At 36.3% G+C, this 12775-nt stretch overlaps 1 protein-coding gene across 3 annotated transcripts in view; it reads left to right on the forward strand.

Moving 5' to 3' along the window:
• The window catches only part of PRKG2 (protein kinase, cGMP-dependent, type II), a 129688-nt gene that overhangs the window by 4683 nt on the left and 112230 nt on the right, over nucleotides 1-12775 (forward strand). For all 3 annotated transcript variants that reach the window (XM_011972095.1, XM_011972097.1, XM_011972096.1), the window contains exon 2: nucleotides 8835-9308. In XM_011972095.1, the coding sequence (XP_011827485.1) occupies nucleotides 8848-9308 (461 nt within the window). In that variant the 5' untranslated portion in view covers nucleotides 8835-8847. The remainder of the gene's footprint in view (nucleotides 1-8834; nucleotides 9309-12775) is intronic.

Consider the following 12775-nt stretch of genomic DNA (forward strand, 5'->3'; position numbering starts at 1 on the left):
ACAAGTGAGGCTAATGAGAATTCACCTCACAGTGACGGTATATGTTGCCTGGCTGTTGCCCAAGTCCTGTGATCCCTTATTGTCTTGCTTCCTCTAGGTTATTTTTCCTATCAATTATCTCTTCTTCTCCCATGTTTTCATTTTTCCGATCTCCTGTGCTTCATTATCCTGGAGCTGCAGACATTTTCAAGTTTTCATTATTTTAAAAATCCCTTACATGAACCGTGATACCATCTTGCAGGCTCTACTCTTAGTGTCAGCTCTTTCCATGGTTCTTTGTAGTTGGGTGTCTATCCCCATTCTTCTTTGACAAATCAGATTCAGTACTTTTCCCTCTGATCTCATTTCCTGTGACAGGCCTGTGGGATGAGTACAGCCTGCTCACCTCTTAAGGATCTTATCTGCATGGTCTTTCTGATGCTTCTCCTAAATCTCTTATTGGTACACATGTTCCTTCTCCTTCTTTGTTATTTGCTTCTCCTCCTCCTCCTCCTCTCCCACAAATAATATCCACAGATATTACCTATATGTTCATAGTTAACAATAGAGACATTCCTTTCTTATCTCCCTTAGTGATCTCATCTACAAATGGGACTTCATTTCTTCTGTGGAGTAATTTCTTCCCTTGACTTTTCTTTTTTGCTTCTAACTGCTAGACATTTGCATCATGATGACCCAAAAGCATCTCAAAATCAATATGTATAAATCCAGACTCATTACTGTCTTTTCAAAGCATCCTCATTCTCCTGACTTCTGTCAGTGCCACAGTGCCTAGCCCATACACAGTGCACTATGTGTTCTTTTGGAATGACTGAATGAATGAAGAGTAGATAGTACTACTTTCCTTCAAGCCTCCTAAGATCAAAACATTGAAATCATTTTGATTACCCTCCCGTGCACATCCATTTAATTACTACATTAGAGATCCTATCCTGCAGTGTTCCTCCTACTCATCCTCTTCTTTTAATATTAATCTCTTCACATCCTCTCTCACTTTAACCAAAGCAGTACCTTCTTACCATATCTTACAGTTTTCTTTCCAACCTCATATAGACCTAGACACTCTTCCTCTCCTCATCACCAATATCCTGGGCATTTGCATCCAATTCATCAACTTCAGCCTCTATTTATGTATCAATAACTGCTTAATATTTTCAGCTTTCCTCTTTCTTTAGCTTTTCTTTTCCCTCAGTTCTTACTGCTCACTAAACTTCTCTACCTTAAAGTTTCCACTGGCGCTTCAAACTGAGTATATCCAAAATTAAACTCACCGTCCTATCCCTCAAATCTGCTCCTCATTTTGGTCAATGACATTACCTTTTACCCAGTCGCCACGATGTAAACTTTCAAATCCTCATCCGCTTTCTTCTTGCCACCACTCAAAAATTCTGTTAGCTATAATCTTCTGACCTGGACTTACAGACCTACATTTCTATGTGTTTGCTTGTTTATCTGTTAATATAGCCCCCCAAATAGCTGAATTTGGTAGTCAAATATAGGCTATGTGACATTCATAAAATTCGCCACAAACATTCTGCTGGGGCAGAGGGTGGGGAGGGGAGGCACTTTAAAGAAATAACCTCCAGAGTAGCTGCAACTTTGGTACAATAAGGTCATATGATTTCCTGTCAAGAGAAAGTTTTTCTCCAGCCTGGATGCTGTGGACAGAGAAAACAAGCAGTAGATTCCAAACTGAGCCCCAGGTCAACAGTCACAAGGTCAGATGGACAGATGCTTCTAATTGTGGCATTGATGTGAAAGTGAGCTGCTTCTCACAAGGACAACTCTGTGTGGTTTTGCTTCAGGGAGAAGAATCAGGGATTTATATATTCAATTATTTTCTAAAGGAACTTTAGAGAGACAAGCTAATGGTAACATCAAATGTATCAGTTTCCTATCCACCTAGAATATTATCTGTAAACGTCTGTATAATTCACCTCTCTGATTTCCAGCCGAACTGTCCATTATCATTAAAAAATCAATTCTGCTTTCCATGATGTGTTGAAAGGAAGGACATTGCAGTGTTACATATAGCTGTAACTTTTATTGAATCTCATATGACAATGTTTTTCTCTCTGGCTACCATGGAGATGGTCAATTTTTTTCTCGAGTTCAAGAAGTTCAAGTCATTAAGTAGTGTTGGGACTCTGAGCTTTAATCCTGAAACTATCACCTCCTATTTGGATTGATGCAATAGTATCTTCCCTTGTCTTACTTCCTCTAAGCTCTTTTTACTCCATTCCTTATTTATGAGAATATTATTTTCCTAAAGGACAAATCTGACCACATAACTAGAAATCTTAGTGTATCTTAAGATTCAGATACCATTATGTGGCATAGGAAATGTTTCAGTATCTTACTTTTTCAGTTTCATTATTCATTACTCTCCTTTCATCCATCACACATTTCAGCCTGTCCCTTGACTGTGCTATGAGCTTTCTTGCATTCATTTCTTAATACATAATTCTTTTCTTAAACTAATAGACTTTCTATTTTATAGAAATTTTAGGTTTATAGAAAAATAGAGTAAAAAGCACAGAGTTCCTATATACCCACCTCTCAGCACTTTCCCCTGCTCTTAACATCTTTCAGCAGTATGGTACATGTGTTACAAGTGATGGAACCAATATTGATGCATTATTATTAAAGTCCATAGTTTGCATTGGGGTTCATTCTGTTTATATATTCCATGGGTTTTGACAAGTATATATGAAATATATATGTCAATACAGTCTCATATTTAATAGTTTTACTGCCCTGTAAATATTCTTTCCCACCTATTCCTTTCTGTCTTTCCCCAAGCTCCTGGCAACCACTGATCTTTTTATGGTCTCCAAGTTTTGTCTTTTCTAGAATGCTATACAATGGAAATCATACAATGGATAGGTTTTTCAGATTGACTTCTTTCACCCAACAATATGCATTTAAAGTTCCTTCATGTCTTCTCATTGGCTGATATTGCTTTTATTATTGAATAATATACTATTATATGGATGTGCCACAGTTTGTTTATTCATTTACCTACTGAAGGATATCTTGGTTACTTCCAGGTTTTGGGAATTATAAACAAAGCTGCCATAAACATTCATGTTCAGGTTTTAGTGAAAACATATGTCTCGTATTAGTTGAGTAGATACCAAGAAGCATGATTGCTGGCTTGTAGAGTGAGAGTAGATTTAGTTTTGTAAGAAGCTGCCAAATTGTCCCCTAATGTAACTGTATCATTTTGTATTTCCACTAGCAATGAATGAGCATTCCTGTTGCTCCCTATTCACACCAGCATTTGGTGGTGTCAGTGTTTTGGATTGTAGTCATTCTAATAGGTGTGTAGTGTTATCCCATTATTGTTTAAATTTGAGATTCCCTAATAACCTATGATGTTGAGTATCTTTTTATATGCTTATTTACCAACTGTGTGTCTTCTTTGGTGAGGTGTCTGCTCAGATCTTTTGCCCATTCTTCAGTTGGGTTGTTTGTTTTCCTATTATTGAGTGTTCAGAATTCCTCCTTTATTAGACATATGTTTTAGAAGTACGTTCTCTCAGTCTATGGCTTGTTTTTTCATTCTCTTTTTCCAAAGCAGAAGTTTTAAATTTTAATCAAGTCAAATTTATCAATTTTTTTCTGTCTATCAATCAGGCTTTTTGGTCTTTTATCCAAAAAGTCATCACAAAACCCAAGATCACCTAGAATTTCTCCTATGTTGCCTTTGGGGGGTTTTGTAATTTTGTGTCTTACATCTAGGTCTGTGATCCATTTTAAGCTAATTTTTGTGAAAGCTATAAGGTCTGTATCTAGATTCTTTTTTTTTTTTTTTTTTAAAAACTTAATGCCTAGTTGTTCCAGTACAATTTGTTAAAAAAGACTATCCTTTCTCCATTGATTTGTCTTTGCTCTCTTTTGTATTCTTTGATCTTTGGATCAGTTGACTGTGTGGTTTAGGTCTACCTCTGGGATCTCTGTTCTGTTCCATTGATCTACTCGTCTATTTTTTCACCAATGCAACACTATATTGATTACCTTTACTTTATTAGTAAGCCTTAAAGTTGGATAGTATCAGTTCTTCTTCGATATTGTGTTGGTTTAGTACATGTTTTCTGATCAATAAGTTTTTCTTCTAAGATAAATTGTCGGATAAATAATGTTAACTGTAATAATAATAGTAACATTTAATATTTCTTAAATACTATATGCTAATACCTGTGCTAAATTTTCATCATGATTTATCTCATTTAATCCTCTAAAAACTCTAAATGACAGGCAGCATTATTTTGTCTACCTCTTTATGTTTCTATCTTTTTCTTCCATTACTGACACTCAGGTATCTTGCCTGAGGGCATATAGACCACTAAATGAAAGTGCTTCGACTGGGACTCTGGATTGGTAACCTTAGCCGGCACCATACCATCTCCCATATTGACAGATATACACGTAGCTATACACACACATCTATATATGTGTGTGTGTGTTTGTCTGTGTATATTTATAACAGACTCCAGATGGGTAGTGAAAGAAATAGATATTATCTAGACCAGAGCCAAGATTCTGGTTTCAAACTGCTATAGGGCTGGAGGAAAAACAGAAAACAAAGCTTAATTCCTCCCACATTAACTGCCAGGTGTTAATCCGCCTGCAGGCGCCTTCACAGTCACTTTTGCTTTTCTTATGTCTCTTCTAATTACCTCTTGGTGGACAGCATTTTCAAAATGGTGATTACATTAATATAATAATTTGTAGTCTTATATAGCTTTTCTCTTTTCTAGCGAAATGTCACTACTCATTCGACTGCTGTCTCCTATACCTAACTGCAGAAGAGTATTGCCCCCACAGTGAACTATGGTTTTTGGTTGCCTTCAAAGATATTTAGGTGGACCTCTGTGTTTTAAGCATTTCGTTGCAATGTGCGAAAATAAATAGGGGCTACATGAGGGAATTACAGAGTTTCAATTGTTAAGTCCTTGTAGTCATGAACTGGCTCCGTGTCATTCATAATCTTTTTTTTTGTCTCCATCTTTTGGTGGGGAACTTGTTTTGCAGGCTGTTTGTTTCCAAATGACTTGTTTTCTCAATGGAAGATAGAATCCAGGAAAAGTAAGAGTCCTTTACTCCTGGCCACATCCTCCCGAAGGAATAATGTGCTTCTTTAAAGAGTTTTGTCACTTGAGAGGCTGAGGTAGAAGGATGGCTTGAGCCCAGGATTTCGAGACCAGTTTGAGCAACATAGTGCAAGACCCCATCTCAAAAACAAAATAATAAAAAAAAATCAGTCAAGCATTGTGGTGTGCCTCTGTAGTCCTAGCTACTCTGAAGGCTGAGGCAAGAGGGTCACTTGAGTCCAGGAGTTTCAGGTTACAGTGATGGCACCACTGGCCACTGCATCTCATGGCCTCAGAGGGAGACCCTGTCACCACAAACAAACAAACAAACAAACAACCCACAAAAGACTCTTGTTGGAAGACATTCAGTTTACTAGACTTCTGTCCTACCCAGAAATGGTCCTCTCTGGGTTTTCTTCACACCAAGACATTAATTGCCTGTTTCTAGTTACATGCTATAATAAGAGCTGCTTACCTACTTCATGTGTGCGACCTGCCAGGCATTGTATGGGATACTTTACAGACGTAATAATCATAGAAACCCTATGAGATGGATATAAATATATTCCCTTTCGTAGTTAAGAAAGTAAGACTCAAAGATTTTTAGGAATATATAGAAGGTTGACAAAGAGCAGATTATTTTATAACCCTAATTGGCCTGACTCTATTGCTCATGTTAAATTCTGATCTTTATCTCCAAACTCATTTCTTATTACATCATGTGCTGCCCTCTGACTGTAAGAATGATTTTAATAACCTGCAGTTCCCAGATTGATGGAGCAACATTCTATGGTTCATTTCTCCTTGTGGCTAGCAATACGTATTTGAGGAATAGCTTATCTTAGTGACTGATACAGGAAACAGAGTGAATCTAATTAGGTTTTATGAAGCCAGAGTCTTGAAACCTTGGCTTCAGGGACAACAATATTTAAATGGATGAACTAAGTAAGAAATCAGACTAGTATTGAGCCATTTAGTAACTTACTTATGTATCTTAAATTAGTGACTTGAAAGATGAGTTACTCTCATTTTCCCATCTTTGAAATTCTAAATAGCTTGAAAGATTTACACAGTTTCCAACTAAACCAGAGGATAATTAGTGTTTTGGGAGAATTTAATGTCCTCTACCTACTGTGCTTCAAGTTTGTAAAATTATTGGATTGGCACAGAATTTTTCGAATACCATCCATAGAGCAAAAATGATTCTAAGCCTTTTCATATTTGTAATGCTAAAACTGTTTTCTGTGTCAAATTTGACTGCAAATCCATGATGGGATATGCCCCTGATACAGTATATGATACTTTGGTCTTAGTAAACAATTTTTTTATGAACAAAAATGAGTTAGTTGTTAGTTTAATATTAAATTTGAAAGATTTTGTATGTGCTCTTTTCTTTATAAGGCAAATCATTTTCCTCCTACCATCACATCTCCCTTCTTTCTCTATTGACCTAAGAATACTTGTCCATGAACTGAGAAGGCTGTCTAGAAAATGGCTCACTGATGCTTGTTAAAAATGTGTGTACACATTAATTTACAATATTTTTGGAGTACCTTTCTTATGCTTGCAATTTATAATCTCATTCAAGCTTATTCTCAGATTTCCAAGTAACGTATTATGAATTGCTTATTCAGGATACAAGTATGTCTAGGGCGAATTCTTTGCATTCTAGTCTCTTCATCCTTCTTATGTATTCATAATATATAAGATCAGTAAATGCTGCCAAGTCAACAGAAACTTAAAGGTTAAACCTGCCACATCTCTGCAACATATTAAGGCAATTCTCTGAAGGCTAATGTTTATTAATGACCACTTTGAACCTGAATTATATGAGAAATATCTAGGTGTTTCAAGATTGCTTTTATAAATGCATTTATTTTCTGTTTATACCATCCATTGTAGGCAATCTGCATTGACTATTTGGTCACATCTGTTTGAAACCTAGACGCTGTGTTACATCTTTGCATCTGTGCCTTTGTTGTTGTAGAGGTCACTATTATTCTAGTAGAACTAGTGAAAAAACTAAGTATTTCACCTCTATTTAAGTGTGAAGTTTGGAGGGAGAGAGGGGCGATGTGTAGGTTATAAAACTGCAAAGTTTCATTTCTTCTGATTTGAGATAATCAGAAGTAATTCAAGCTTAGTTTATAAGTGTTATAATGCTTTTTGGGTTATGGCTGTTGTATTAGTCTGTTCTCATGTTGCTATTATAATAAAGACACACCTGAGACTGGGTAATTTATAAAGGAAAGAGGTTTAATGGACTCACAGTTCCATATGACTGAGGAGGCCTCATAATCGTGGCAGAAGGCGAAGGAAGAGCAACGGCATGTCTTACATGGTGGCAGGCAAGAAAGCATGTTCAGGGGAAACTCCCCTTTATAAAACCATCAGATCTCATGAGAGCTATTCACTATCACGAGGACAGCATGGGAAAGACCCGCCCCCATGATTCAATTACCTCCCATTGGGTACTTCCCACGACATGGGGATTTATGGGAGCTAAAATTCAAGATGAGATTTGGGTGGGGACACAGCCAAATGATATCAGCTGTCAAAAACTGCATGTGTAAAAGTATGAAGTTTTAATAGGTAGTCTAAAGAGCTTTTAAACATTATAATGATTAGTCAGAGCAGTATTTCCCAACCTCCACACATTCAAGTTCTACTTTTATGATTCTCCTCATATGTGCTTATTATCTGCAGATGATTTATTTTTATTTTCATCAAATTGACTCAGTAAGCCTAAATATCTAGTTTAGTCTTCACTGAAGCAATAATAAAAATGGGATCACAACTTTGTGGTGATAGTTATTTATATTTCAAATACGTGTTAAAATAAATACATAACTATTAGACTAAAACAAGTTCCGAATAAACTAAATCATCCCTCATAATCCCTGATCTGCATACCACATCCTGAGACTCACTAGATTCATGATTACTTTGGGGCCTGAACTGAGGATATTCATTTTTTTAATTTTTGAAATTTTCATAACTTCCCACACTACACCAATATAGGAGGACATTCTTAATAGGAAAAGAATACAGCCTTGCAGGCATGGGTCGTACATGTTGGAGATCCTCAACTTTGGACATAAAGGATGTAAAACAATTTTAAAACTCTTCTTCCTGTTGGTGACCACAGTTCAGAAGTGTTTTAGCAGTGAGTGTTATCAGAAATGCAAAACTTAATAGATACATACAGCAGGAGGAAAGTGCTAATCAAGCATCACCAACTCTGCTTCCGTCTTCTGAGAAATGCAGATGTGTAATTTTCTAAATCTGGGGAAGGTTTCTTACTGTTGCCACATGGGGAGCTGCGAAAGTTGTGACATTTCCATACCTCTGTTGTTGTAGCTGCTCATTTGCATTTTATCTTTGCCATGTTAACATCCAAATCACAGTTTTGTTGTGATGATTTTGACAGCTGTTCAGAGAGACTGTCCAGAGAAAGCAGCAGGTAACTCAGACCATTTGTGCAAAATGTTTAGGTGTGATACTTGTGCTCTCAAAGGGACAGGTAAGAATGAACCCAAATGCCAACTCCTCTTCATGGAGTGAAAAAAGAAATCAATAGATAGCTTTTTTTTTTCCTGGAAACATGGGAAATTTATTACTTTTCAAACAATGATTGCTGTGTTCCTATTTATGAAACAAGATAGGAATGAGAGGAATGGTGGGGACTGTTGGGAAGTGAAACTCCACTTGATACTTCCCAATTCTGTGCCCTCTCAGGTCCCTGAGCAAGATGGGAAATGGTTCAGTGAAACCTAAACATTCCAAGCACCCAGATGGACACTCTGGGAACCTCACCACTGACGCTCTGCGGAACAAGGTGACAGAGCTGGAGAGAGAGTTGAGGAGGAAGGATGCTGAGATCCAGGAGCGGGAGTACAATTTGAAGGAGCTGCGGGAGCAGCTGTCGAAGCAGACCGTGGCCATTGCTGAACTCACAGAAGAGCTCCAGAACAAGTGCATCCAGCTGAACAAGCTGCAGGATGTGGTGCATATGCAGGGAGGAAGCCCGCTTCAGGCTTCTCCAGATAAAGTGCCTCTTGAGGTCCACCGGAAGACCTCGGGATTGGTCTCTCTCCATAGCAGGAGGGGAGCAAAGGCTGGCGTGTCTGCTGAGCCAACAACCCGGACCTATGACCTCAACAAACCCCCTGAATTTTCCTTTGAGAAAGCAAGAGTCAGAAAAGACTCCAGGTAAGAAGTTTCCGCAACCTTTAAACTCAGATGGCCTTAATATTGTGAAATATGAGAGTGATATTTATTAAACCTCCTTAATGATAAAGAACATATTAACCCTTTCAGATTTGGGGGTAGAGGGGGTTTTTAAATGATTTTGTTTTGCAAAAGAATCTCCCATTGGGCAGAAGTTTAAAGTAGAAATTGCACTATGTATCTCACTCTGTGAGGAGCTCAGTTTACTCACAGTTATTTTTATTACCTTGAAAACCCTAGGGGTGTGAAATAGTATTAGAAAGTGTACACTTCTCTTTCTAGAGGAGTGAACTTAAAAATGTACACACATCACAGTGAATTATGACTATGTTAGCAAAAAGAAAGTCACATTTTAGTATTCTTCAAGTGTCATGAAAAAGGAACATGCTGTAGCCTTAAAGAAAGATGAATTCATTCATTCATTCATTCCAGTTTATGTTGATCTCTACTCTCTGCCAGCCACTGTGTTAGATTCTAGGTATGCCTCAGTGAATAGAAACAGAGCCTTTCTAGCAAGGGCGGTAAGCAGAATACACAGAAACAAGTCAGCAATGTGTAATTATTAATTGGAATCAATAATATGATACAAACCAGTACTATAGCAGGTGGTATCTGGAGTGAGGGGAAAGGAGGTCAGGGAGACAACAGAAACAGGCTTGTTATGAAGGCCTGGCCAAGGAAGTGACCTTTAACAGACTTCAAGGAGTATGAACCAGGCAGAAAGAGGATTTCAGGCAGAGGGAACAATTAAAAGCTAGAATTACTTTTAAAAATTTGAGTTTTTAAAAGAACATATAAATATTTGCCACTGCATTCATGTATAGGGGTGTGTGTGTGTGTGTGTGTGTGTGTGTGTGTGTGTACGTACATTTCTTTATGGGTGAAAGTTCCATTTTCTGGGTCAGGAAAGACTCATTAGAAACATCATGAGTTAGGGTTCCTTTCCTTCACTATTTTTAACTGAGTATTTATTAACTGAAATTAAATCTTTTGCCTCAATAACGCCTTGGTCGAGCCTGAATCTCTATTGCAAAATGCAAGATCTGTGAAATTTGAAACAAATTGTAACTTATTCACTAACATAAGTAGTATAAATGAAGATAAAACATCTGACCTAGACAAACAAATGATTAATTTTAACCACAGAATTATAAAGGGAGGTTTAATTAATCAATTTGTTGACAGTATTTGAAGCATAGTGAATGATCAATAAATATTTGTGAAGGAAGTTAGTGATGCCAGATCATTAATTGTAATATCCTGTGACTGAAATAAATTTGATTAATATTGGATTTCAGCAAAGTTTTATTAAGTCAAAATTTTTATTAGTCTAAAAATTTCTCATCTATTTCCTTTCAAAAGTAATAATTATTTTTAATGGTATGAATTCTGAAATTATAGATGGCACAAACTTATATTTGTTTAAAAAAAACTGAGCATCATCCAGTGTTCTGTTTTGTTATATCAGAGATATATGAACTCTACATAGTATATGTATACATATACACATATATAATAATATTATAGAATGTGCACTGCATTACTATATATGTACACATAAGTATAATCTATTATTTACTCACAAAAATGTTACAAATATCAATGTGCTTTTTTATGAAGAATGACGTGTAAGAGAATTTAGTAGCAATTCATCTTCTTTGACCTTCTCCCTATATATGACACCAGATATATTCTCTTCAACCAAGATTATGTTCAATTACTTTGTTCAAAGACATATGCTCATCTTGAGGCAAAACATCATTCTCCTGGTGCTGAAACATCTGAGATAAGCATATTTCCTTGAATTTATTTAAGGATAAATTATTAGCTCTGCTATAACCAGGCAAAAAAAATCAGTAGTTATATACAATTTCTGTGCCAAACCAGACTTCTTTCTGTCTATAGTGAATGGAGCGCAGGAAGGATATTGTATCTCCTGAATAAGGATTATTGATTATTCTCCTCACCATAAAGGCAAGCCAAGTGGGTACAAGTCTGTGTTGTGGTTCGGATAAAGAAATGGGCTAATAGATTTCTTAATGATTAAGTCCCAAAGAGACAAAAACTGTATCATCCATGCCCTAACAATCCTCATCTGCTTTCACAGAGCCTTGTGGTTCTAAATTGAATAATTAAATAAAAAATGGAAACATTCATTTTTAGTAGACTGGTTTGTACCTCAGTTTCCCTTGCAAAAAGTACAGATACCTCCTTAAGTCTGAAATAGCTACCTAAACACACATAGTTAACTTTATCAATTCAGAAATTTAAATTGTTCAATTTTTCAAAAGTGCTCAATATTACAATTCATTTTCCATTTCCAAATCATTTCAGTATTGGATAAAAGCCAAAAGTAAACTTTGGATTTTTCATATCTCTTTTATATTATACAAAATATATCAAAAATTTGTAAGAAACAATTTTCCAGAAGTTAGAGCATTAACAGGGTAGACGTGTCCTTCACTGACGAAAGGATGATGTTCGGTATACATTAGCATGTCTACTTTTCCAAGCAATTCCTGCCAGATATCAGAGATTTTAAGACCATCAGTCAAAATGACTCCTCTGTTTAATTTCTGGTTCTCCTAATTTATTTGTTGGACTTTTATAAAGTATCCTGGCTGAATTTATGGCTAAATCTGTTTCTATTAATATACACGTCAACTACATTTTGGATAAAGTTCACCCTTCCATACTGGGCCAGAAAACCATTGAATGGCTTTTCAGTCTTTTTGTCAAAGGGACTATCTCTGATGAATGCTTAACAGTGAGCAGGAAACTGAGAGGAGAGTGCTAGCTCTCCTTCAGTCAACAATATTAGGGAGATATGAAGCACCCATAGAAGCCAGAGAATAAAATTTGATGGAATGATAGATTCTGAATTTGAATAATCAGTTTCTATAAATCATGTCACAGTATTCTATGATTTCGCTAAGGTACCTATGCTCAGATATTTCATAAGTGGTGAGTGAGCCTCTTCAGTTACCGGGCAGCTCCAGCTCATGCCAACTTTATTGTCCTGTACCCATCAAATATACTTTTATGGTCTGAAGGTGTAACTTACATTGTCTAATTGTACCTCCCTACTTTATATGGAGGAACTAATAATGACACTCTACTGGCATTAGGAAATTCCGGAAATTTGTTTCTTTCTCATTTCAAGGATCTGCATTTTAATATCAGGTTCTAGATTCAGTGCTGTCCAGTAGAACTTTCTTCAGCAATGGAAATATTATATAATCCATGCTTTACAATATGGTAGCCAATAGCCAAATATGGCTATTGAGCACTTGAAATGCAGCTAGTGCCACGAAGAAACTGGATTTTTTTTTCTTTTTTTTGAGTGCTTTATTTTTATTATTATTTTTATTATTATTATACTTTAAATTCTAGGGTACATGTGCATAACGTGCAGGTTTGTTACATATGTATACTTGTGCCATGTTACT

Source organism: Mandrillus leucophaeus, unplaced genomic scaffold, assembly GCF_000951045.1.
Source record: "Mandrillus leucophaeus isolate KB7577 unplaced genomic scaffold, Mleu.le_1.0 Scaffold1268, whole genome shotgun sequence".
NCBI classification, from domain to species: Eukaryota; Metazoa; Chordata; class Mammalia; order Primates; family Cercopithecidae; genus Mandrillus; species Mandrillus leucophaeus.